General features: G+C 44.7%; 1 protein-coding gene across 2 annotated transcripts in view; it reads left to right on the forward strand.

Annotated features, from left to right (window-relative positions):
- Nucleotides 1–27,700, forward strand: part of EXO1 (exonuclease 1) — a 39,151-nt gene that overhangs the window by 3,390 nt on the left and 8,061 nt on the right. Inside the window, exons 1-9 of one of the 2 annotated variants that reach the window (XM_083160292.1) lie at nt 2,282–2,635; nt 5,366–5,485; nt 5,655–5,778; nt 5,927–6,064; nt 6,772–6,984; nt 7,116–7,303; nt 8,668–8,764; nt 11,577–11,754; nt 13,931–14,159. In XM_083160292.1, the coding sequence (XP_083016418.1) occupies nt 2,475–2,635; nt 5,366–5,485; nt 5,655–5,778; nt 5,927–6,064; nt 6,772–6,984; nt 7,116–7,303; nt 8,668–8,764; nt 11,577–11,754; nt 13,931–14,159 (1,448 nt within the window). In that variant the 5' untranslated portion in view covers nt 2,282–2,474. Of the gene's footprint in view, nt 1–2,281; nt 2,636–5,365; nt 5,486–5,654; nt 5,779–5,926; nt 6,065–6,771; nt 6,985–7,115; nt 7,304–8,667; nt 8,765–11,576; nt 11,755–13,930; nt 14,160–27,700 lie in introns of those variants that run through there. The other variant, XM_083160293.1, reaches the window with a different exon arrangement.

Consider the following 27,700-nt stretch of genomic DNA (forward strand, 5'->3'; position numbering starts at 1 on the left):
AAATACCGGTATTTGTTAACCGGGTAAAAAGCAGTGTTTTACCCGTGTAAGAGCCGTTTTTTTGGCAATGGGAAAGGGTTTTAAACGGTATTTAGAAATAATAATAAAGGTTAAGAACATGATTGGTGCATGTGATGTTTTTAATGACAGGCAAGGTTTACTAGAGAGTTTAAACGTGTTGCTTTGTGGTTTACACGGGTAAGTGTGAATGGGACATTTACTGCTTTTAAACGGTAATTTACCATTTAAAAGCTGCAGTGGGAAAGGGTCTTTGTGGCTCTTACCCGGGTAAAGACCCATTTAAAAAAAACGGGTCTTTACCCGGGTAGGCAGTGGGAAAGCAGCATAAGTCTGCCTACACGTTTTAAAACTCTTTCCAACACCAATCTTTATCTTCATCACTTTATGTGTGTATGTATGTCTTGATTTTTTAACCCCTTATTTCGCAAAAGCAGTGGGTAACTCATTGTCAATACCAAATTAATAAAGACAACTGGAGTCCCCACATTTTTATATAAAAAAGTTTATTCAAACAAAAGTAAAAATTCTTTCTGATCGGAGTGCATCCATCTACAACTGTCTTTTTTCTCCTCCTTCTTTTTTGATCACCTACAGTTTACACACATAGTACAAGACATGTCCTTATTCCAAACATTATAATCACAGGAGACATAACTTTACAACAATATCAGACATACATTGATCGAACAGATAATCATAACAGGAGGCATATGTTAATTTGATCGATCACCTGATCTGATCGTTACACTCACCACATATATAACTTACATACAATACCTCTGCCTCACCATCTATATAACCTACATACAGTAACCCTGCCTCACCGCCTATATAACCTATATACAGTAACCCTGCCTCACCACCTATATAACATACATACAATAACCTTGCCTCATCTATATAACCTACATACAGTAACCCTGCCTCACCACATATAACCTACATACACTAACCCTGCCTCACCACCTATATAACCTACAAACAGTAACCCTGCCTCACCACCTATATAACCTACATACAGTAACCCTGCCTCACCAGCTATATAACTCATAGTTGCCTACCCTCCTGCATTCTGCAGGAGACTCCCTGACAAAGCAGCAATCTCCCTCATTAGTCTAGCAATCTCCATCATGTCACCTAGCACACATTACACTGTTACATCATAGTTACCTCCCCTCCTGCATTCTGCAGGAGACTCCCTGACATAGCAGCATTCTCCCTCTCTCCCTCATTAGTCTAGCAATCTCCCTCATGTCACCTAGCCCACATTACACTGTTACATCATAGTTACCTACCCTCCTGCATTCTGCAGGAGACTCCCTGACAAAGCAGCAATCTCCCTCTCTCCCTCATTAGTCTAGCAATCTCCCTCATGTCACCTAGCCCACATTACACTGTTACATCATAGTTACCTCCCCTCCTGCATTCTGCAGGAGACTCCCTGACATAGCAGCAATCTCCCTCTCTCCCTCATTAGTCTAGCAATCTCCCTCATGTCAGCCAGGCCCACATTACACTGTTACATCATAGTTACCTTCCCCCCTGCATTCTGCAGGCGACTCCCTGACATAGCAGCAATCTCCCTCTCTCCCACATTAGTCTAGCAATCTCCCTTATGTCACCTAGCCCACATTACACTGTTACATTTTTTGGGGGAAAAAAAGGAATGAGACATAGGCAGGTATTCAATGCTGTTTGCGAGTGGTGACAGCGAGCAGGTCTTCCTGCTCGCTGTCACCACTCACCCTGACAGCATTCAACACACCCTCCGCATACGCCAATTCCCCCTCGCTCTGTTTTTTGAGCGAGGGAGAATTGGCGGATGCGGCTCCAGAAGCAGCGAGACTCGCGGCTAAAAACTGCGAGTTTTCTGCAGTAGCCGCGGGTCTCGCTGTTTTGGGCAATTATCGCCGTCCTGTGACGGCGAGGATTTCCCCAGAACGTTGAATAGAGCGAGCGGCCGGCGCAGGGGTTAAACAGCGAGGATCGCTGGTTTTCTGCAATCCTCGCTGTTTAACCCCCTCACCCACCGCTCGCTGCAGCATTGAATACCCCCCATAGATACATTTACATTGAATCATCAATACCATTTCCAAGTCACATACTAGCACAGGATATGAGGCCTGTACAATACTATTATCATATAATGTAGATAGCAGAGATGACATTGATTGGCGACTAATAACCACGCGCATCCGACGCAGCGCTCCCTTTCATTTATACCATGGGGAGGGATCTCCGCTGCCAACCAGTGACGCGGCCGGAAGTCGCGCTGCGGCCAGCCGCCCACGTCAGGTCAGCGCGATGTTTTTGCGCTTCGCGTCATACGTCTCAGCGCCGCCGGCTGGCGGGAGAATTGATTCTGTGGTGGGCGGAGGAGGAATCTGTAGAGACCCTGAGGCTGGCGGTAGCGCTGCGCTGGGTACACTGCCGCCGCCTCCGCTGCTACTGTCATGGGGATCCAGGGGCTGCTGCAGTTCCTCAGGGAGGCCTCCGAGCCCGTCAGTGTCAGCAAGTACCGGGGGCAGACCGTGGCCGTGGACACCTACTGCTGGCTGCACAAGGGCGCCTTCGCCTGTGCCGATAAGCTGGCCAAGGGGGAGCCCACCGACCAGTGAGTGTGTTATTGTGACGTGTGTCTCTGTGAAGCTGTACTCCTAGGCAACCATATGTTTGTGTGTATATATATATATATATATATATATATATATATATATATATATATATATATATATATATATATATATATATATATATATATATAGTGTGTGTGTGTCACACGTTATACTTTTAAACTAGGGCACTCCTGAATTATACAGGTTCTGGGGCTGGCTGACTTTCCCACCTACATTTCACCACGTTTTAAGTAGCCACAGAACCTGTGTAATTCATGAGTGTCCCAGTTTAAAGGGACAGCATGATGTGTGGCGGGGATGCTGGTTAATGGAATCCTGCCGTTCGAACAGCAGCGCCAGAACCTTGATGTGGGTTTTGTAAGGAATGTTAGCCAAATTTGTGCAAGGCTAAGGCATACTTACCTACTGGCTGTCCTTTTCTGGCAGAGTTCAGCCAGCTCAGGAGGGGGTTGGGGCCTCTGGGGGTGGGGTGGGGTGGGGGGGGGGGGGGGGGGGGGGGTGCTGTGGAGTCACATGAGTGGTTTCTTGTTTGGGGGCCTGGCCAAAGCAATTGCAACATTTTAGCCACACCCCTGATGTGCAATGCTGTTTTTAAGGCATTGCACTGCGGTGGGCGTGGCTAAAATGGCGCGATTCGCTGCATTTGACCACTACCCACCTCCTTCCAGCGCTTGTCATCTGCCAGGTGCCCATGGCTGACGGTATCAATATTGGCGGCAGCAATATTGCGCTGTGTGTACACACCCTAAGTATGCCGAGATGACTTATGGTGTGTACACACGGGGGCGATATGCCGTGCTATGGTAGTCCTGATGCGATCAGAACGCTTCGGGACTCGCATAGCATGCATGGAGGGGCACAATTTAGACTATATAGTGCAGATCTGCACTATATAGTCTTGGCTGCCGATTTGCGCTCACACGGGAGCGTGCATCAGGCTCGCAAGCCCTAAAAAAAGCATGCAATCTGTATGCGATATGGCTTCCGATGTTGACTATATCGTCAACATCGGAAGCCATATCGGCCTGTGTGTAAACACCATTAGGATCTGGCTCCCCCTTTAAGTGTAATTTAAGCTAGTGTAATTTACAACTTATAAAATATTGCAACAGACATGCTGGTTTACCTTTTATGTCTGACTGATTTTAGTAACCAGATAATTGTGTGTCCAGTACTAAATTGAGCATCTGGTTTACTTCCTGTTTTTGTTGCAGTTTACTGAAAGTTAAATATTTATGTGGCAATTATACCCCTTTCACATAGCACCTAATTACCAGGTTCATGCTGGTTTGACCCGGTAATTGGTGTGATGTGAAAGGGGTTACCGGGGTCCCACAAACCGTAATACTAACCATTCCAATATCTTATATTATCTGTGAATCAGATGCACCAACTCATGCTTTTTTAAAGCTGTAAATTGGTCCTACTTAACTTAATCCTGATTATTTTAGGAATAATCAGATCTGCTTTCAGGGTGCTTGCAAAAAAAAAAAAAAAAAAAACAGTCAAGATGCTGTGTTAAGATGGGTACACACCTACAGATATCTGTCCATCTGTCTGATGGGAACACAAAAATCTGGTAATGTATGGGAGCTTCTGAGAAATTAACATTTGCCCCATTACACTGGAAAACAGACAATGCTCATTCAGACAAATTACAACAATCAATTTAATTGTTTTTTCCAGCATTTGGGAGTAAATGATTGACTGTCATATGCTCCCTTACACTGCCAGTTTTTTGTTCCCACCAGAAAGATGGGAAAGATCTATCATCCTGTGTGCTTAAATATACTATGCGATTTGGACACAATTTCACCTGATTCGGATGAATCCGGCCGTGATATCGTCTCTAATTGCACGTGTAGACATCCCATCCCACCCGATGCGCAGTCCCGTACACATCGGATGGGAGGTCGGACGGGCTGCACATAAGATTTGCTAAATTGGCGGCGGATGCCGGTGAGGGGAGCTAGCTGGGCAGTAATTACACAAAAAAAAAAAGCCCAGACAAATGAATGGGAAGCCACTGATTGGTCTCAGCCAAATCTGGCTGCCAATTCATTTGTCTGGGCTTTGTTTGCTTTTTTAAGTGCGCCTGCTGACCGGCACCCCTGCCTGGTTCCCTCTGACTGGCAGACTCAGTCGCACAGTATGAGACGTTTACTCCTGTGCCCGTTACTTCTTATGGTAGTTTGGAAAAAGAAGCGCTCTTAAAGTGATTTTATCTATAAAAGATAAGTGAATATAGTATTAGAATATATGTTTAAAATAATATTGGGGTGCTAAATATAAGATACAATGTGAGTGGTACCTGTAATAAAAAAAGGGGAACGGTTAGTTGCAATGTTTACACCCTTTTGGGGAAATTTGCGTTTTTTGTTGGTTTTTACGTTTTAACAAAAACGTAAAAACCAACAAAAAACGCAAATTTCCCCAAAAGGGTGTAAACATTGCAACTAACCGTTCCCCTTTTTTTATTACAGGTACCACTCACATTGTATCTTATATTTAGCACCCCAATATTATTTTAAACATATATTCTAATACTATATTCACTTATCTTTCATAGATAAAATCACTTTAAGAGCGCTTCTTTTTCCAAACTACCATTCTATTAAATTATAGGAGCTGCTAAAAAAATTAGGTTAGCGCGGAACCATTTCACCTTTCCGTTACTTCTTATACTGAACATTTTTCCTTTGTTGCAGGTACGTTAGCTACTGCATGAAGCTTGTGCACATGCTCCTGTCGCATAACGTCAGGCCCATTCTGGTGTTCGATGGATGCACTTTACCGTCAAAGAAAGAGGTGGAAAGAGCTAGACGAGAGTAAGTGATGACATCCGGCTCCCGTGTGACACGAGCAAATCGCTACATGAAGCCGCGTTCACAGGAGGGTTACAGAGTGGCGCAGCAGTTGGGTGGCCATTTTACTTCTAATGTATTTTATTTTGAAAGTATTGCGTTCTGGTGAATGTGACCACGTCTGTCTTTGCAGGAGGCGGCAGACAAATTTGCAAAAGGGGAAACAGCTGCTGAGAGAAGGCAAATTGTCGGAGGCCAGGGACTGCTTCTCGCGCTCTATTAACATCACCTCGGAAATGGCTCACGAAGTCATTAAAGTGAGTGCCTGCCTGGAAACGGCACCAGGTAGCATTTGTAGCTGTGCTCCCTGCATTCAGCTTCAGTTGGATGAAAACAAAACGTATTCATTGTGGAATTTGTGTATGAGGACTGGCTTTGTGTGACCCTGTGCATGCTGTCTCGCAGGCTGCTCGCTCTGAAGGCGTGGACTGTATCGTTGCTCCGTATGAGGCGGATTCCCAGCTGGCTTACTTAAATAAAAATGGTTTTGTAGAGGCAATCATTACGGAAGACTCCGACCTTCTAACTTTTGGCTGTAAAAAGGTATACTCGGCACTGTGGGATCTGTCACCTTGCTTAAAGCGGACACTTTTTATTTCTGTGTTGTCCTCTTTGTGTTTACATATGAGCAGACCTCCCCTTAATTTAGGAAGTGTTGTTTATAAAAGTCGATATAGGTACTGTCCACATTGGATCAAAGTACATTTGCTCCGGAACCTTATATATCAGGCACAACTCTGCTTCATAACTGGGCTGTAACCACTGTGAACTTTGCTGCGATGCGTACAGCTGTAGGAGATGAATGTTTCAATCACACCCGTGACTATACGCATTGTTGCAAAGGTGACTTGTACTCCAGCCGCAGTGATTTATGTAAAGCTGGGTACACATAAGAAGATATACAGACGCAGCTTTTTCTTCATACACACTGCCTGCTCCATCGTGACTGACATCGCAACTGAGCTACCGGTCACCGCCTGCTCCTTCAGGGGCTATGCGGGCAGACATCGGATCACCAGTACACACAGCATGGTGCCAGTGTGCGCAATGTAAGGGAATAAACACATTTAATGCATTTCCCAAAAAAAAAATGCCACAATATAAATATATTCTTAAAAGGAAAATGTTCAAATCTCGTCCTTGGTGCAATAATTGAGAGAGTTAATTATTTATTCGTAGCTCACATTGTATTGGTAAAACTGATTTTGTTTTAGCTAATGTTACTGATGAGATTTTATTTCATTCTACAGGTGATTTTAAAAATGGACAAACTTGGAAATGGTTTAGAGATTGACCAGGCGCGGTTCGGGATGTGCAAACAACTCGGGGACGTTTTCACAGAGGAGAAATTCCGCTACATGTGCATTCTGTCCGGCTGTGACTACCTTCCCTCCATCCACGGGATTGGTTTAGCCAAAGCAAGTAAACTTCTGAAAATTGCAAATAACCCGGATATATTACAGGTAATTCTATCTCTCTGCTGCCGGCTATCTTCCGGCACCGGTGGACGTTACGTCATCTGAGCGAGCGCACCTGGAACGTTGGTGTTCTGTCATATCTACAACATTCTGTAAGGGTTTCTTTTCACTTCCAGGTTATTAAGAAGATTGGGCAGTATCTGAAAGCCAATATAACGGTTCCCGACGGATACATAGATGGATTTATACGTGCAAATAATACATTTCTGTATCAATTGGTCTTTGATCCTGTAAAACGAAAACTGGTTCCTCTAAATCCATATGAAGATGGTATTGACCCGGCAGAATTAAGCTACGCTGGGCCGTATCCTTTGTGCATTGCTCTCTTTCTCTATTAGGTTAGAATACTTTGTTACTTTACCACTATTTGCCACCATTATTCGTGCTTCACATTTAAGTTGCCCATGCACTACATCAGGCCTGGCTAGCCTGTGGTGCTCCAGCTGCTGGGAAACTACAGATCCCAGCATGCCCTGCCACAGTTTTTCTATTGGGGAATGCTTAAACTGGCAAGGCATGCTGGATCTGTAGTTTCACAGCAGCTGGAGAGCCACTGGTATGCCAGGCCTGCACTACTTGGTAGATATGCGGAAGACTTTTGGCCACCTGTGCACCAGCTGGTTGATCTGGGAAATGTGACAGTTAGTAATGACTACACCTGTGCACCAGCAAGGGGGTCTGAGAAGTGTGACCTTAATGCCTGCACCTCCTGTGCACAGTTAGAGTATCCAGTCCCTGGGTTGACAATGTCTAGGTAGACCACTAATGGTCGACATAAGCTTAAGGTCAACACTAATTCATGTTTTTTTGGGTAAGATTGACTTGGTTCATACTTTACTAAGTGGGCAAAGAGTTAGAATATATAATAGTGTGTCAAGAACCACGAGGCACCATGCCCGAAGCATGGCGAGCCATGCGGCCCGATGCCAGACACTTATACAGTGTCCATGTCAATATAGACACCAAAAATATGTGAAAAACTCGTGTGACATTTTGAGTTTATACCCTGTCCGTGTCGACCTTAAGCCTGTTAAGTGATTAACAAGCGACCTAGAGATTATCAAACCCCTATACCGTAACCCACAGTTAGGTGGTCTGGAAAGCCTGACCAGTTTGGCCCGCCCGGCTTTACAGCCCGACACTGGCTCGCACTCAGTCCAGATAATGGAGTTTGGTTATTAAATCTGTCCCAATAGTTCAGACAACGTCTGTGCATGGAGATTGCCTCCATACATTGTGTGGCTCTAGAACTGATTCTGCACAATGGCTGTAAGTAACTCTGCCGCACCCAGGACCTAGTCAGGCGACGTGTGGGACCGCAAATCGCCATCGGGCATACACACAGAGGGGTAAAATTTACTAAAACTTCTAAATATAAAGTGGTGATGTCCAAAGCAACCAATCAGATTCTGTCTCCTTTCTCTATTGCATCATAAGAAATTATATACAGATCTTGTTGCTATGGGCAACATCACTTTTCTTAAGAGGCTTGAGTAAATGTACCCCTGAGTGTGTCTAATTGCTGTTGAACTCCTTCAGCCCCTCCACTTGCTGGCGCTGTGATTGTTTCATTCCTTTGCCTTGCTGATGTGATAGGCTTTCTGCATGTATTCTGCAGTGGGGGGGGGGGGCGGGTCTTTTGTTCCGGTTTTCCGTAACGTAATGCAGTAACGTTGGAGATTCAGTTGCTTATCAAATTGCTCTTGGAAACAAGGATGTCAACACAATGAAACAAATAGATGACTATAATCCTGATCTTCCACAGGTAAGATTTTATGAATGTCAGTTGCTATGGGCCCCCATACATTAGGCCAAGTTGTCCTAGGAACAAGTGGGACCCAATTCTCCTACGAGCCGCCCGGCAGCTCCCCGGGAGGCTCACATACAATTTGGCAGTTGATGTGCAATTTTTTACATGTCGCATGCGATTTATCACATGTAAAAAAAAACAGGGAGCTGCAGGGCGGTGAGGAGGAGTGTGCGGGGGTGGGCAGCAGTGGTAGTGGGGGCTGGCAGCAGCGTCTCTGAAATTAGTGTCCGGTGGGTGTAGCGGGGGATGCCGGTGACAGTGTGGCGGGCGGTGGTGATCATCAGCGTGCTGTCACTGTGTGCAGCGGGCAGCAGCGACTATTACAACTTTAAAATGGAATCGGGACATCTGTCAGAATGAACTTAGGTCTACAGTCATTAGGTCGACCCCACTAGGTCGACTGGCAGGAAGGTCGACCTGACTTAAGGTCGACATGGGCCAAGGTAGACCTGACTTAAGGTCGAATTTCCATAAGGGTCGACATGGGTTTTTCACTGTTTTTTTATCAGAATGTTGACACAGTCGACATGGACAAAGTTGGTAATGAGAATCGGACCCTGGCATCGCTCGCTTCGCTCGCAATGCTTCGGGCACACTATTTTATTCTCCCACCACGCCCTAGTGGATGGTAGGGCATGAAATACTGCCTGTCGGCTCAAAAAACAGTGAAAAACCCCATGTCGACCTTATGACCAGTCGACCTTCCTCATGTCGACCTTTATGAAAATTCGACCTTAAGTCAGGTCGACCTTCCTGCCAGTCGACCTAGTGGGGTCGACCTAATGACTGTAGACCTAAGTTCATTCTAATAGATGACCGCTTCCCCTTTAAAATAACATGTCAAATGACTGTCCGGCTTTTGATTGGCTGAGATAGAGCACTCCCAGCCAATCAGCGGCTCCTTCTCAGCGTCATTTGACATGTTGTTTTATAGATGTAATAGCCGCCGCTGTCCGCCTGCTGCAGTGCGCACACTGATGATCCACGCTGCCCACCCCACTGTCACCGGCACCCCCGCTGGTCACTCCTTTCAGCCGCTGCAGGAGGTCGGACGTCATCGTACATTCTGAACGTCCGACCTCCTGATCCGGTCCGATGCGCACGGGACCGTGCATCGGACCAAATGTCACACGCATGTGATTTTGGGACGATTTCACATGATTTATCGGCCCAAGTGCCGAAATCGCATGGAATCGGCCCAAAATTTCATAGTGTATGGGAGCCTTAAGACTGACTGTCAACTGTTCAATTGTTGTTACTAAATTAGTAACCTTTTTAATTTTCTAGATGCGTGACTCTCAAACTGTGGGTCCTGACCCCAAAGTGGGTTGCGACTCCATGTTGTTGACCATCAGGCTGATGCCTTCTCTAATCTCTCCCTGTCGGTGATGCAAGGAGTTTAGAAAATGAGTTGAATTTTCTGTTCCTCCAGACTCCTCCCATCATTTTGTGCCTCCATAACATACCCGTGTGTGACTGTTCTGTGGTTTCTTGCTGGGGTCCTGTAATAATGTTGGTCTGACGTGGTCCCAGAGCAAAATAGTTTGGGATCCACTGTTCTAGATATTAAAATGAAGGCTTTCTTCGCACATCTGCCTTCTAAGTGGACATTGAGCGTTTTGTGGTTTGGATTGCGTGTGCTGTTTGTTTGTTTGTTCACACTTTGTCACTTTTGCTTTTTATGGAAACTCTAAGAGAGGTACTTAGCTTCTTTTACACATCTGATTGGTTGCTATGGGCATCAAGTTTAAAGGTCCATACACACTGGGTGACTATGGACAGCGATGATGCTAATCATCGCTGCGGGGAAAGCCGTTCAGTGCATACACACTGGGCGGCTTTCCCCCTGCCCGGCGCCGATGGAGGAGGGGAGGACGGCTTTGCAAAGCCGTCCTGAAAGCCGCTCATCTGCTGGTATTACCAGCAGATGAGCGGCTTTCCCGGTGATGTTGCGGGAGCGCGCAGCATTGCTCATCGCTGGAGCATACACACTGGGCGGCTTTGAGCTGAAAGCCACTCAAACTGGGTGTTTTGAGCGACTTTCAGCTCAGTCGCCCAGTGTGTATGGTCCTTTAGTTAACATATACTCCACAGCTGATCCAAAAGCAACATTTTTAATTTATTGTTGCTATACAGAAATGGTAATAATAAACACAAAATAAAAAACAACTGGCCACCTGTAATAAACAACACACTATATACATTGATTAGTATCTCATAGAAAATGTGGCTATTCATTGATCAGAGTTCATTAGTATCATAAACATACACAATTGATCTGAGCGCTCTTCCTGGGTACGCAGCAGTCTGCTCTACTGCTGGACCTGAGCCGCACAGCAAACAGGTGGAAGGTCTCATGTCTGCCTTAAGCCTCGTCAGAATCGCCTAGGTCAGGATATGGTCGCTGAGCGCCTTGTTGCGACCAGTGGCTTCCACCGGCAGTGTCTCGTTTTCATCAGCGACCATTGCTGGTTGCTGATGAAAACGGGACACTCCGCAATTTGTGTGTGCGGAGCTTTAGTGTGAAAAGTCAGTCCAGTAGCAACAATGAATATAGAACGTTTCCTTTTTGAACAACTCTGTGGTATATTCAGCATTACCGCGCAGTTCCTCTTCTAGAGATTCTCTCCTGAGAGTCAGCTGTTTATTGGGACTCTCGTTTATAGGGGTGTGCGTGCAGACACACTGGAGGTTTGCAGCTGTGGTACCATTATATAAGATACGTATTCTCACATTTAGCGCCCATCCAATCCTTTTTGCTTTTTAGTCCTCTAAGTTGAAGAGTCACAGTTGGAATAAGATCTCAGACTCCGGCAGCATCTGGCAGGGGAAATACACAACCCGCCCAAATGTGACACCTGAGGGGAAACCGAAAACCGAGAAGGCCAACCGCCGGGGCTTACTACTGCCGAGTAATCAGCACACTCCCAAAAGGTGCCATGACGGTGAGTGCAGAGATTGTCGGGGGTTAATGCAGACTCTGTGTTTTTGTACTGAAATGAGCAGTATCCTATTAGCCCGATGTATTTTTGGCTGTGAAAATGGCCTGATATAGTTATTTAATGATCGATGGTCGTTATTGCGGTATCGGGTCAGCGGCTTTTTTATCGGCTACAAAAATGGGTTTGGCAGCTAATTATCACTGATTAGGCATCCCATGCCTCAAGCACACGGGCATAATACCCAATAAGAGCGGGTACCGGGGAAAAGGATGCTGACATTGGTGCTAATAAAATAGCCCCCGTAGAACCCATTTGCAGCTATAAAATAACACTGCTTATAGGCTACCTACCTTTGTCTGTTAATGGGCAGAAAGCCAGTAACATTTCTCTAGCTTTCTTGGAGCTTTAACAGATCTTCCTCCAATCAGCGGTTAATTGTTTTGTTCTTATTGGTTTATTTACGCAAGGAGCCCACAACGTAGTTCAGATCACATATAATACGCTCAAACCGCATGCGATTCGAACTAGATGCTTGCACATACTTTTATTTGGCTTGCAAAATTATTCTACGTGGGAGCGCCCATCAAAACCAAAAATGAACGCGCTGCGATACGAACTACACGTGTTGCGTTTTGAAATAAAAAGTTCACAACACATCCAGGAATCGAACAGTGTGTGGGCACCATAAGATGTGAGTTCTCTTGTAAGATAGGATCAGATTCCATCTTCAATATAACTCTTCTTGGTAAATATACGTTCGCTAGGTCAACAAATATAAGGTTGACGTGCATTGGTTCGACCACTTAAGATCCACATAAGCATTAGGTCTACAATTATTATTTATTTACAGTTCCTTACATAGCGCAGCAGATTCCTTTAGTGTCTTATATAGCGCAGCAGATTCCGTTAGAAGTAGACAGCGATAAAACAAACTGGGAAACAACAGACAGACTTGGAGGTAGGAGGGCCCTGCTGCAAGCTTACAATCTATAGGGACATAGGCGAGAAACACAAGGACAGGCACCAGTAATAGCATAGCAGTGCCACCAAGTTACAAGTCTAGAAGGGAGGTTATATAATACATAAGTGACTCAGAGGGTTATGCGTGTGGTATATAAATATGATAGGCTTGCCTGAAGAGGTGAGTTTTCAGGGAACACTTGAAAGTTTGGAGGCTGGTGGAGAGTCTTATTGTGTGTGTGTGTGGAAGGGCATTCCATAGGGTGGGAGCAGCCCGATGAAAGTCCTGTAATAGTGACTGGGAGCTGGTGATCCGTGCAGAAGAGAGACGCAGATCTTGTGCAGAGCAGAGTGGTCGAGATGGGGACAATGGCTAGGTTGACAGTGAAAGGGTTGACATGGTTTTTTTTTTTTTTAGCCGACATGTGGCGACAGGCAGTATTTCATGCCCTACAATCCACTAGGGCGTGGAGGGAGAATAGAATAGCGAGGCACCGTGCCTGAAGCATGGCGAGCAGATGTGGTACACTTTGACTGTGTCCTTGTTGACCTAATGCTTGTGTCGACCTTAGGCATGTCAACCTATTTCATGTGTCGATCTAAGCCATGACCTACAGTGGTCCACCCAATGCACGTGGGCATAATATTGGTCGAATCAATGACCCATGCCCAAATTTACTTTTTTTTTTTTTCTAGTTGATGGAAGGATCAATAGTGTTCCCGCTAGGCTGTTTTAGCTGGGCGCTGCGCCCTGCCCGATTTTTAAAGGGCAGAATGCGCCCTGCCCCTCTAGCAGCGCCCCGCTAAAACAGCCTGCTGCCTGCCCGCCGGAGTGCACCGGTGAAGCCCAGCGCCGCCATAGATTGCGGTGCACAGCGCTTTCCCGGCAGCTCGGGGACGTAGTTACGGCCGGGCACACCCCCTTCAGTGATGCGCGGCCCGGGCACGCCCCCATTTGTGATGCGCTGGCCCGAGCACGCCCCTATTTGTGACGCGCCGGCCCGGGCATGCCCCCTTTAGTGACGTTGGCGTGCCCGGTCAGCCCCTCCAGCGCCCTGCCCCGTTTGGTTCCTAGAAGGAACACTAGATCAACATGAAAGTGTCCCTTTGTAATGTGGCCCTCTATATTACATTACAATGTTAATGTGCATTGCAGCAGCCAACCTCAGGGACAACAGTAGTTTTAGAACAATAAGACGTTTTGTTTTTCTCCTTCCAGATGGGGTTTCTGAATCTGACCTCTTCAGCCAGTACACACTTCCTCAGAAAAAGAAGCAGAAAAGAGAATGTGACAATAGTTTAACCCAGCTGAAAGTTTCTAGTCCAAGTGTCCTGCAGCCGCTAGGTGGCCGTGGCACGGAGTTAAAAGCGGGGGGAACAGTTCTGACTATTTTGCAAAGGAAAAACAAGCTGAGCAAGTCCGTCTCTGGCACCGGGACACGCAGCAGGTATGTTGGATATGGAGATAGCGGGGAATATAATCCTGATCTTTGCCTCGGTCCTGTGAAACCAGGTGCTGATTTGCAGAGTTCTGGGTGTAGAGCTGCAGAATGGGTGCTGGAAAATACTGGCTGCTTTATTTTTATGCTGCGATATAGATCTCACTTTGAAATAAAACCCCACCCAAATCTAACTCTCTGCACAAGTAACATCTACCCCACCTGCAGTGCACATGGTTTTGTCCATTTGAGAAGGAATTTGCCAAAAGGAGTAAATCAGAATAACCCCCATGGGTGTTAACGAAATTTGATTAAATTGGTTAGCGGCTATTGGCATAATGATGTAATTGTTCATACATTGTCATGCCTGCATCAGGAGATGTGTGATGTCAGTGAGGACAGGGCTGCATGTGACAGGGGCAGTGACATGATGTGAGGAGGGGAATGGGGGCAGCAGGAAGCCACAGACTGAGAGTTATATAGTGGGAGGAGCAGGGTCCCCAGCAGCACAGAGTATATCAGGAGATGAGGGATGTGTCAGTGAGGACAGGGCTGCATGTGACAGGGGCAGTGACAGGATGTGAGGAGGGGAATGGAGGCAGCAGGAAGCCACAGACTGAGTTATATAGTGGGAGGGGCAGGGTCCCCAGCAGCACATAGTATATCAGGAGATGAGTGATGTGTCAGTGAGGACAGGGCTGCATGTGAGGAGGGGAATGGGGGCAGCAGATTGAGCATTCATGTAATAAGCCGGGACCCCCAGCTGTAAGGAACTGGTTGTAATGCTGCAGAAATATTTGGGGTTAGATTTCTCTCCATGAGACTAAGTACAATTTGCTTTAATAATTACAAACAAATGCTCCTCTCCAGTCAGAGAATAGGTAAATGGTCAAAGTCTATTTCCTATTAAGCTCTATTTGTCACAACTCATACTGGAAAGGAAAGGTTATGAGCGCCCTCCACAGGGTGCAATACATGCCTCTTTACGGTCTCACACCCGGAGCTGCTTCTACTACACCTTCGTCACCATCCTTTTTTTTTTTTAAATTTCAACTTTATTTTATTTTTCACTTACATTCTTAAAAACAGCATATGCCTTCAGGGCATTGCCCAAACTGTTGTTTCCGGGGGTTTACAGTCTCTTCAATGCATTTTCACAGTTAACATGGTTTACACGTTTCTCGCGTATCGTGGGGTGAACTCCACTCTATCCCATTTCAAAATATTCTTATTCAATTCAAATATTTAATTGTGTCTTCTTTAACCCCTTCCCGACATTTGACGTACATTTACGTCATGGTCGGGAAGCACTTCCCGACACATGGCGTAAATGTACGTCATGGATTTAAACTGTCACCGCGTCTATAGACGCGGTGACAGTTTCAACATGTCTGCTGTCCCTGACAGCAGACATGTCCGTGCATGCCCCGGGGGGGCTGCGATGCCGCCCCCCCGTCGGCGATCGCTGTGATTGGCTGTTCAGTGTGAACAGCCATTCACAGCGTTTTCCTGTGTCACCGGCGAATAACGTTCGCCGGTGACACGGGATCAGAGGTGATTGGTGCTGTAAAGTACAGCACCAATCACCGCGGGGTGTAAGGGTGACACTGGTGTCACCCCACCTCACCCCGCCCGCCCCCAAAGGCCGTGATTGGTCCGTCGGACCGACGGACCAATCACAGCCAAGGAGGGAGATTTAAACTAACGGTGACTGCACTGCAGACGCCATTCCGGTCTGGAAAGCGTGCAGTGCGGTCACCGTACCCCCCTGCCGCCATACTGACCAGAAATACTTGCTGCAATACTTACCTGATCGCTGCTGATTGCTTCCTGGATCCTGTGCAATAATTGTGCCATACTGTGATATTGTGCTGCTGCTGCACTGTATTAGTATTAGCTAGATAGATAGAGAGATAGATAGAGATAGATAGAGAGAGATAGAGAGAGATAGAAAGAGAGAGAAAGAGAGAGATAGAGAGAGATAGAGAGAGATAGAGAGAGATAGAGAGAGAGATAGTGTCAGAGAGTGCTATATTTTGTGCTGCTGCAGTGTGATATAGTTATAGATAGAGAGAGAGAGATAGAGAGAGAGAGATAGAGAGAGAGGCCTACTGACAGAGTGCTATATTTTGTGCTGCTGCAGTGTGATAGTTATAGAGAGATAGAGAGAGATAGAGAGAGAGAGATAGAGAGAGATAGTGACAGATTGTGCTATATATTTTTTATATAACTGACTGCTGCCCCCTCCTTTTGTGCTGATCAGTATAAATTAACTGATCAGTAACTTTTTGGGGGCGCAGGTTTTTTTTTATATATAGATATACCTGTGAGTGCTGCTGCTGCAGTGTCATAGAGTGTTAGATAGTGTTAGATAGTGAGAGATAGAGAGATAGAGAGAGATAGTGATAGAGAGTGCTAAATTTTGTGTCTGCTGTCCCCGCCTTTTGTGCTGATCACTATATCTGAGGTGATCAGCAACTTTTTTGGGGGTACAGAGGTTTTTTTTTTTTTATATATACCTGTCAGTTGCACCAAAGGTTGTGCACCTGCTGCACCTCACTGGTAATCAGTGTCGCATCACTGATCACCTTTTTTTTTTGTGTGTGTGCTGTGGGGTATTTTTTTAATTTTTTTTTTTACACACACTGTGATTTTGTGGGTGTCCTGTGGCCGCTGTGCGCTGATCAGTGACGTACATCACTGATCATCTTTTTCGGCACAGGGTTGATCTATTTTTTTTTTTTTTTTGATCAAATTCCTGTTGCCTTTGAGCGCTGTTCAGTGACAGACGTTACTGACCAACATCTGTGCTCAATTTTTGGCGCAGGACCTTTTTTTTTTTTAACCCCTTCCTTTTTTTTTTTTTTTAACCCCTTCATTTTTTTTTTTTTTTAACCCCTTCATTTTTTTTTTTTTTATTGGTATAAAGCATTTTTTTTTTTTCTGCACCACATACACACTACACACTACATACCCCCCGGATTGAAATAAAGTTTGTGCCCCCCCCTACACTATACACGTGTTGAAACATTTCACTACCGGTAACACAAAAATAAAAATGGCATCCCAAATGTCCTCCCAAATGTCCTCCCAAATGTCCTCCCAATCATCCAGGAGAATGTATTCAGTGGAGGAGGCATATGCCATGCTTGCTTCTGACTCTGACACAGGCAGTGATGCAAGCGGGGAATTTGAAGGATTTGCCTTAAGCTCCTCTTCCTCCTCTGCTGATGAGGGACCCCCTCAAAGACGCCCCCGTAGATCAGCTGAGATTCCCCCCCCAATAATTGATCTAGTATGGACCCCACCACCAGACAATTTTGAGCCCCAGGTTCCTGAGTTTTTGGCCATGCCAGGAATCCAATTTGATTCCACAGGTCTCAGAGAAATTGACTTTTTCAAATTATTTTTCTCTGATGATTTTATAAATTTAATGGTGGACCAAACTAATTTATATGCCCAGCAGTTTATTGCTCAAAACCCCACGTCATCATTTGCTAGGTGGACCCCTGTAGATGCAGTAGAGATGATGACGTTTTGGGGTCTGGTGTTTCATATGGGCATAGTAAAAAAGCCAGAAATTAGGCAATATTGGAGTACAGATGTTCTGTACAGTACTCCATTTTACCGTATGGCCATGCCCCGGACTCGATTTGAGACAATTCTTAAATTTATACATTACACCGATAATGCACAGTGCCCACCCAGAGATGATCCCACCTTTGACCGGCTATTCAAAGTCAGGCCGGTCATTGATCATTTCAGTGCCAAATTTGAAGAGGTGTACATCCCTGAAAAATTTATTTGTATCGACGAGTCCCTTATACATTTTAAAGGAAGGGTTAAATTCCGCCAGTACCTTCCCAGTAAGAGGGCAAGGTATGGCATAAAAATGTATAAGCTGTGTGAAAGCACCTCAGGGTACACCCACAGGTTTAGGGTTTATGAAGGGAAGGATTCAAGAATTCAACCGCCAGAATGCCCCCCCTCCCTCGTAGGTGTTAGTGGGAAAATTGTCTGGGATTTAGTGCACCCCTTCCTGGATAAAGGTTATCACCTCTATGTGGATAACTTTTACACTAGCATCCCCCTGTTTAAGGCCCTTGGTTCAAGAGGTACAGCAGCTTGCGGTACTGTGCGCAAGAACCAAAGAGGCCTCCCAAAAACGCACATTGCCCAAGTAATGAGAAGGGGTGAAAGCAGGGGAATATGCACCGAAAATATGTTGTTGGTCAAATATAAGGACAAGAGGGATGTCCTTATACTGACAACAATTCACGGAGACAGTACCACCTCCGTCCCTGTACGAGGTACCAGTACCCACACCTCCAAACCTAATTGTATCCTGGATTACAATAGGTACATGGGCGGAGTGGATCTTTCAGATCAGGTACTGAAGCCGTACAGTGCCCTGCGGAAAACAAAAATCTGGTACAAGAAGGTGGCCGTGTATATCATCCAGATGGCACTGTATAACGCTTACGTGCTATTCCGTTCTACCGGCCAGAGGGGGACATTTATGCACTTTCAAGAGGAAGTCATAAAGGGCCTAATATTTGGGAACCAGCAGGCAGAGGGCCCCAGTACTTCTAGTACTGGCCCCCGTATTGTACCAGGGCAGCATTTTCCTGATGAAATCCCCTCCACTGGAAAAAAGGGCAGGACACAAAAAAGGTGCAAAGTTTGCTATAAAAAGGGAATAAGAAAGCAAACTATTTTCCAGTGTGACACTTGCCCCGACAAACCCGGCCTATGTATAAAGGAGTGTTTTAAAATATACCACACATCTATGGAATATTAGGTTCATCATTTCACCGTGCTTCGGGGGTCTTGCTAATGCCACATAGCACCCACCATTCATTCCACCAGAATCTGAGCCGCAAAATCCAAAAATCACTCCTTCCCTTCTGAGTCCTGCCATGCACCCAACTGGTATTTTTTGGTCACATGTGAGGCATTGCCGTACTCGGGAGATATTGGGGCACAGATTTTGGGGTGCTTTTTCTCCTTCATTCCTTGTGAAAATGAAAAATTTTGAGCCAGAACTGCATTTTTGTGTAAAAAAATGTAATTTTTCATGTTCACTGCCCAGTTTTATCAAAATTGGTGAAACCCCTGGGGGTTTGAAATGTACACTATACCCCTAGATGAATTCCCTGAGGGGTGTAGTTTGCAAAATGGGGTCACTTGTGGGGGGGGTCCACTGTATTGGTGCTTGGGGGGTCTTGCTAATGCGACATAGCACCCACCATCATTCCACCAGAATTTGTGCTGCAAACTCCAAATATCACTCCTTCCCTTCTGAGTCCTGCCACTTTTTGGTCACACATGAGGCATTGCCGTACTCGGGAGAAATTGGGGCACAGATTTTGGGGTGCTTTTTCTCCTTCATACCTTCTGAAAATGAAATATTTTGAGCCAGAACTGCATTTTTGTGTAAAAAAATGTAATTTTTCATTTTCACTGCCCACTTGTATCAAAATTGGTGAAACCCCTGGGGGTTTGAAATGTACACTATACCCCTAGATGAATTCCCTGAGGGGTGTAGTTTGCAAAATGGGGTGACTTGTGGGGGGGTTCCACTGTATTGGTGCAACATAGCACCCACCATTCATTCCACCAGAATCTGTGCTGCAAAATCCAAAAATCACTCCTTCCCTTCTGAGTCCTGCCATGCACCCAACTGGTATTTTTTGGTCACATGTGAGGCATTGCCGTACTCGGGAGAAATTGGGGCACAGATTTTGGGGTGCTTTTTCTCCTTCATACCTTCTGAAAATGAAAAATTTTGAGCCAGAACTGCATTTTTGTGTAAAAAATGTAATTTTTCTTTTTCACTGCCCACTTGTATCAAAATTGGTGAAACCCCTGGGGGTTTGAAATGTACACTATACCCCTAGATGAATTCCCTGAGGGGTGTAGTTTGCAAAATGGGGTCACTTGTGGGGGGTTCTACTGTATTGGTGCTTGGGGGGTCTTGCTAATGCGACATAGCACCCACCAAAATTCCACCAGAATCTGAGCTGCAAAATCCAAAAATCACTCCTTCCCTTTTGAGTCCTGCCATGCACCCAACTGGTATTTTATGGTCACATGTGAGGCATTGCCGTACTCGGGAGAAATTGGGGCACAGATTTTGGGGTGCTTTTTCTCCTTCATATCTTCTGAAAATGAAAAATTTTGAGCCAGAACTGCATTTTTGTGTAAAAAATGTAATTTTTCATGTTCACTGCCCACTTGTATCAAAATTGGTGAAACCCCTGGGGGTTTTAAATGTACACTATACCCCTAGATGAATTCCCTGAGGGGTGTAGTTTGCAAAATGGGGTGACTTGTGGGGGGGTTCCACTGTATTGGTGCTTGGGGGGTCTTGCTAATGCGACATAGCACCCACCAAAATTCCACCAGAATCTGAGCCGCAAAATCCAAAAATCACTCCTTCCGTTCTGAGTCCTGCCATGCACCCAACTGGTATTTTTTGGTCACATGTGAGGCATTGCCGTACTCGGAAGAAATTGGGGCACATATTTTGGGGTGCTTTTTCTCCTTCATACCTTCTGAAAATGAAAAATTGTGAGCCAGAACTGCATTTTTGTGTAAAAAAATGTAATTTTTCATTTTCACTGCCCACTTGTATCAAAATTGGTGAAACCCCTGGGGGTTTGAAATGTACACTATACCCCTAGATGAATTCCCTGAGGGGTGTACTTTGCAAAATGGGGTGACTTGTGGGGGGGTTCCACTGTATTGGTGCAACATAGCACCCACCATTCATTCCACCAGAATGTGTGCTGCAAAATCCAAAAATCACTCCTTCCGTTCTGAGTCCTGCCATGCACCCAACTGGTATTTTTTGGTCACATGTGAGGCATTGCCGTACTCGGGAGAAATTGGGGCACAGATTTTGGGGTGCTTTTTCTCCTTCATACCTTCTGAAAATGAAAAATTTTGAGCCAGAACTGCATTTTTGTGTAAAAAAATGTAATTTTTCATTTTCACTGCCCAGTTGTATCAAAATTGGTGAAACCCCTGGGGGTTTGAAATGTACACTATACCCCTAGATGAATTCCCTGAGGGGTGTAGTTTGCAAAATGGGGTGACTTGTGGGGGGGTTCCACTGTATTGGTGCTTGGGGGGTCTTGCTAATGCGACATAGCACCCACCAAAATTCCACCAGAATCTGAGCTGCAAAATCCAAAAATCACTCCTTCCCTTCTGAGTCCTGCCATGCACCCAACTGGTATTTTTTGGTCACATGTGAGGCATTGCCGTACTCGGGAGAAATTGGGGCACAGATTTTGGGGTGCTTTTTCTCCTTCATACCTTCTGAAAATGAAAAATTTTGAGCCAGAACTGCATTTTTGTGTAAAAAATGTAATTTTTCTTTTTCACTGCCCACTTGTATCAAAATTGGTGAAACCCCTGGGGGTTTTAAATGTACACTATACCCCTAGATGAATTCCCTGAGGGTGTAGTTTTCAAAATGGGGTGACTTGTGGGGGGGTTCCACTGTATTGGTGCTTGGGGGGTCTTGCTAATGCGACATAGCACCCACCAAAATTCCACCAGAATCTGAGCCGCAAAATCCAAAAATCACTCCTTCCGTTCTGAGTCCTGCCATGCACCCAACTGGTATTTTTTGGTCACATGTGAGGCATTGCCGTACTCGGAAGAAATTGGGGCACATATTTTGGGGTGCTTTTTCTCCTTCATACCTTCTGAAAATGAAAAATTGTGAGCCAGAACTGCATTTTTGTGTAAAAAAATGTAATTTTTCATTTTCACTGCCCACTTGTATCAAAATTGGTGAAACCCCTGGGGGTTTGAAATGTACACTATACCCCTAGATGAATTCCCTGAGGGGTGTAGTTTGCAAAATGGGGTGACTTGTGGGGGGGTTCCACTGTATTGGTGCAACATAGCACCCACCATTCATTCCACCAGAATCTGTGCTGCAAAATCCAAAAATCACTCCTTCCCTTCTGAGTCCTGCCATGCACCCAACTGGTATTTTTTGGTCACATGTGAGGCATTGCCGTACTCGGGAGAAATTGGGGCACAGATTTTGGGGTGCTTTTTCTCCTTCATACCTTCTGAAAATGAAAAATTTTGAGCCAGAACTGCATTTTTGTGTAAAAAAATGTAATTTTTCATTTTCACTGCCCACTTGTATCAAAATTGGTGAAACCCCTGGGGGTTTGAAATGTACACTATACCCCTAGATGAATTCCCTGAGGGGTGTAGTTTTCAAAATGGGGTGACTTGTGGGGGGGTTCCACTGTATTGGTGCTTGGGGGGTCTTGCTAATGCGACATAGCACCCACCAAAATTCCACCAGAATCTGAGCTGCAAAATCCAAAAATCACTCCTTCCCTTTTGAGTCCTGCCATGCACCCAACTGGTATTTTTTGGTCACATGTGAGGCATTGCCGTACTCGGGAGAAATTGGGGCACAGATTTTGGGGTGCTTTGTCTCCTTCATACCTTCTGAAAATGACAAATTTGGAGCCAGAACTGCATTTTTGTGTAAAAAAAATAATTTTTCATTTTCACTGCCCAGTTGTACCACAATTGGTGAAACCCCTGCGGGTTTGAAATGTACACTATACCCCTAGATGAATTCCCTGAGGGGTGTAGTTTGCAAAATGGGGTCACTTGTGGGGGGGTTCCTAACTTTTAGCATGTTATGGTGCCTAGAAACCTACATGGTGCCTAAAAAATAATCTCATAAAAAGGAGGCTCCAAAATCAAGTAGGTGCTCCTTCTATTATGAAGCCTGTGGTTTGGTCACCGTGCACACTAGGGCCACATATAGGATATTTATGAAAACAAAAGAATTGGGGGAATCAATTTTTAGTCACATTTCTCTAGTAAAATGTACTGTGTTCCTTAGAAAAATGTATTAAAATTGCAAATCTGCAAAAAAAAAGAAATTTTGAAATTTCACCTACACTTTGTTTTAATTCCTGTGAAACACCTAAAGGGTTAACAAACTTCCAAAATGCTGTTTTGAATACTGTGAGGGGTGCAGTTTTTGAAATGGCATCATTTATGGGGGTGTCTCACATACAAGTCCCTCAAAGTCACATCAGAACTGAACTGGTCCCTAAAAAAATCAGTGTTTGAAATTTTCTTGAAAAATTGAGAATTTGCTATTCATATTGTAAGCCTCCTAGTGTCCAAAAAAATTAAAAGGAAGTTGAAATAATGATGTCAACATAAAGTAGACATATGGTCTATGTTAGTTATTCACTATTTTGAGTGGTAAGATTATTTGTCTCACAAGCAGAAAATTTAACATTTTGCAAATCGCTAAATTTTCCATTTTTTCACGATATTTTGGTATTTTTCACAAAAAAACACAGACCGTGTCGACGAAAATTTACCACTAACTTGAAGTACAATGTGTCACGAAAAAACAATCTCAAAATCACTGGGATAAGTAAAAGCAAAAAAAAGTTATCCCCACTTAAGTGAGACATGTCAGATTTGAAAAAAAGGGCTCTGTCAGGAACGCAAAAACTGGCTCTGTCAGGAAGGGGTTAATAATTAGTTGTGCCTATGAATTGTACCTTTTAGCGTGATAAGTGCTCAAATTCTATCTCTATAATCATCGTGCTTCATTCTCCATATTTTAATTGTATTCTATTAATCTGAACTCAGACTTTATACTTATTCTCTATATATTGACCCTTCTTTTTATCTTACTCCAGTGTAAATAAACTTTATACAATACTATAAATTCTATACCACAATATTAATAACTATATGTGATTTAATTATGTCCCCCTATTAATCTATTTTTATCCTCGGGAATCGTGGAGTTTACCCCTCAATTTACATGTGATCCTCTCCACATCATTCTGGGGAAACTATTTTATTTTCCGAATTTAAATCGTTTCTTACTATTTCCCCTGCTTATTTTAGGCTACCCGAACCCGTCTTCAACAGTTTTAGGCATGCTTTCAGGCATACGTTACCCTCATTTATTCTTGTCGTTTCCCAAGAGACTTAAAAAGAACTCAAGTAAACAACACAAAAAACAAAAACAACAAAGAAAACAAGCTAATTTCTACCTTCCTTCCCCCCACCCTCCCCATTAGGTTGTTTCAATCTTCTAACATTCCCCTTCCAACCTCATGTTATCCATCTCATTGCTTTAGTCCTTATCTTAATAAAGGCAAAACCTCGTGTTACGTTGTCCAGTTATTCCATACTTTATAAAAGGTAGATATTTTCCCCCTTGCCATATAGGTAAATTTTTCATGTAGCATTGTAGCGGTCACCAGGGCCTTCCACGTTTCCAGATCAGGGCCCTCTTCCGCCAACCATCTCCGGGCTATACATGTCTTGGCCAGGGTGAACGCTATAATGACGAACAATCTTAAATACTTTTCCATTGATCCTTTCCTAATGTTAGATAATGCGCAAGCGGAAGGTGTACATATTTCCCTAGGCACTCCTCTATCTGCCAATTCTTTAATTACCCCTTCCCAAAACTTAGCCACCTGTGGGCATGCCCAAAGCAAATGCCAGAACGTTCCTACGTTGTTTGTGCACTTAGGGCAGTTAGTGTTATCCCTTCCTCCTATCCTATATAATAATTCTGATGTCATATACGTCCTATGTACAATGAACAGCTGGATTTGCTGCTGGCTCACCTGATTAGTTGCTAGTCGTATGTCCGCAAGGCTTTCCTGCCATTCTTGTGCGGATATAGGGCCCAAATCTGCCTCCCATTTAGCTTTTAATTCCACTAGGTTACCCTTGTGGGTTTCCTGGCTAAGGGCCTGGTAGAAAAAGGATATCTCATGTCTCCCAGGACACTTCCTCAACAGCTTTTTGGTTGCCGCATGTTCTAGTTTCGGGCTAACCCTCCCAAATTGGGTGTTACAAGCATGCCGTAGCTGCATGTAACTATACAGGTACTTATTGGGAAGGTAGAATTCAAGTTTAAGGGACTGGAAGGATTTTAGTTCCTCATTCTCATATAATTGTCCCAGAGCGTTAACCCCTTTCTGTCCCCATAACCTCCCCACCTGTAGTTTCCCCAGTTCCGTCAATGCTCTGGAGTTGTTCAGCGGTGTTTCCGGGTCTAATCCCTGAGTGCCCAGCAGTCCCTCAGCCTGTTTCCACACCAGAACCATCTGCTTGATAATTGGTGGCCATTTCCGTCTCATGTTACCACTCAATAACATCTGTAGAGGTGTATGTCCTGGGGATACGATTCTTATTATTTCTTTAAAACTATCATCTTCTATTCCGCCATGGATGAGTGCTTTTAGATGGGTCATTTGTGCGGCTAGATAGTACAGCCAAAAGTTCGGCAGCGCCAGCCCTCCCTCACCTTTTGGCCGGGTCAACGTCTCTACTTTTAATCTCGGCCTTTTATTGGACCATATTAATGATGATATTAATCCCTCTATCATGCGAAAAATTCGTCTTGGGAGATATATTGGGGAGTGCTGTAGCACATAAAGGACCTTTGGCTGTACTATCATTTTGACTAGATTGATCTTCCCCGTCACTGTCAGTGGGAGTCGCCCCCAGAGTTTTATTTTGGATTTTATATATTCAATTTGTGGGGCTATATTTAACTCCTCAAATTTTGAGGTATCTCTATTGACCCGTATCCCAAGGTACTGAAACTCCTCGACCCATTTTAACGGAGCTGGGGCTATCACTGGTGGGGGGCACGGTCCCTCCAAGGGTAAGATGCAAGACTTATTCCAATTAATGCTAAGGCCCGAATATCTCCCGACTCTCTCGACCATCCCCACCACCCCCGGCACTGCCTCAAGGTGATTATGCACAAACAGTAAGATATCATCGGCGTACAGCGCTACTCGGTCTTCCTTTATTCCAATATTTATCCGCCTAATTGTTGTACTATCTCTTATGAGGCACGCCAGGGGCTCGATGGCCATGGCAAAGAGTCCCGGGGACAACGGGCAACCCTGCCGTGTTCCCCTTTTGATCTCAAACCTGGGGGATATATAGTTAACTAAAACTCTTGCAGCGGGGCAGTTATACAATAATTTCGTCCAGTTAATAAACACTGGGCCGATCCCCAACCACTCCATAGTCTCCCATAAAAAGCTCCGGTATCAAAAGCTTTGGCCGCGTCGAGTGAAATAATGGCCGCGTCCTGCCTCCCTTCCTGCTGGGTTTGTAAGTGCAGGAACAGTCTTCTCAGGTTGGAGGTTGTAGATCTCCCCGGCATGAATCCGGCTTGGTCAGTATGTATCACCTCACTTAACACCTGGTTCAGCCTTTTTGAGAGGACCTTAGCTAAGATTTTCACATCATTTGTTAATAGTGAAATTGGCCTAAAGGATTCTACCTCTTTAGGGTTTTTATCCTTTTTTAAGATTACTGTAATTAAGGCTTCTGACATCGATTCAGGGAGCTTTTTATGTAAGTAGAGTTCATTGAACAAGATCAGGAACCTAGGGGAGAAAAACCTACTATGCTTTTTATATAGTTCCTGGGGTATCCCATCCATTCCTGGCGCTTTCCCTCCCGGGATTGACGTTATTGCAGCGTCAATCTCTTCTATGGTTATAGGTGCATCCAGGATTTCCCTGGAAGTTGGGGACAGAGTCGGGTGCTCTATATTGGCTAGATAACCTCGAATTTCTGCTGGGGTATATGTCTGACTGGATTGATATAATTGACAGTAAAATTTCCTAAATTCCTCTACTATCTCTGTTGTCTGATAGACTGGATCTCCTTCTTTTGTATTTAGTTCTATTACGGTGTTAGCGACCCTATCCTGTCTTATAATACCCGCTAAGAAACTCCCAGGTCTATCCCCTTCAATATACCTAAGATGCCCTAAGTATAATTCCCGTATTTTCCCCTTTTCTTCTAGGCACTGTCGCCAGGCCTCTTGGGCTTCCCTCCATCTTACTTTATTTTCATCCGTACAATTCTGCAGATATATTGATTCCAGGGTGCGACAGTTCGCTTCCAATTCCTCTTCTTTAGTTCGTAATGCGGCCTTACGGCCCGATATCTCTTATTAAGTTTCCCCTTACACTGGCTTTAAACGCATCCCATATTACTTCTATTGGTGCTGTCCCATTATTAATTGCGAAAAAGTCCGCCCACATAGCTTCAAATTTCTCCCCTGGTTCAAGTTGTGTTAACCAAAATGTATTTAATTTCCAAAATGTATACCCCCCTTTTTTCCCCCAAATCTACCTTGAACTTTATTGGGGAATGATCCGATATGCCCCTTGTCAGATAAGCGACCTCCTGGATGTTCGGGATCAGCTCTTCGGACACCAGCGCAAGATCGATTCTCGAGAAGGTGTCAAAAGAGCTCGAAAAACAAGAGTATTGTTGTATCCCCGGGGATTTTTCCCTCCAGACATCTCGTAGCCCCATTTCTTTTATCAATTCCGAGAATCCTGTTTTTCGGGGTACCCTTCCGCCACCCCTTGCACTCTTTCTGTCCAGCATAGGATCAATGACATTATTAAAATCGCCCATCATGACAATAGGAACGCCAGGATATAGTGCCGAGAACTCTGCCGCTGCCTTCA

Source organism: Crinia signifera, chromosome 9 (genome assembly GCF_055691185.1).
Source record: "Crinia signifera chromosome 9, ASM5569118v1, whole genome shotgun sequence".
Classification (NCBI taxonomy): domain Eukaryota; kingdom Metazoa; phylum Chordata; class Amphibia; order Anura; family Myobatrachidae; genus Crinia; species Crinia signifera.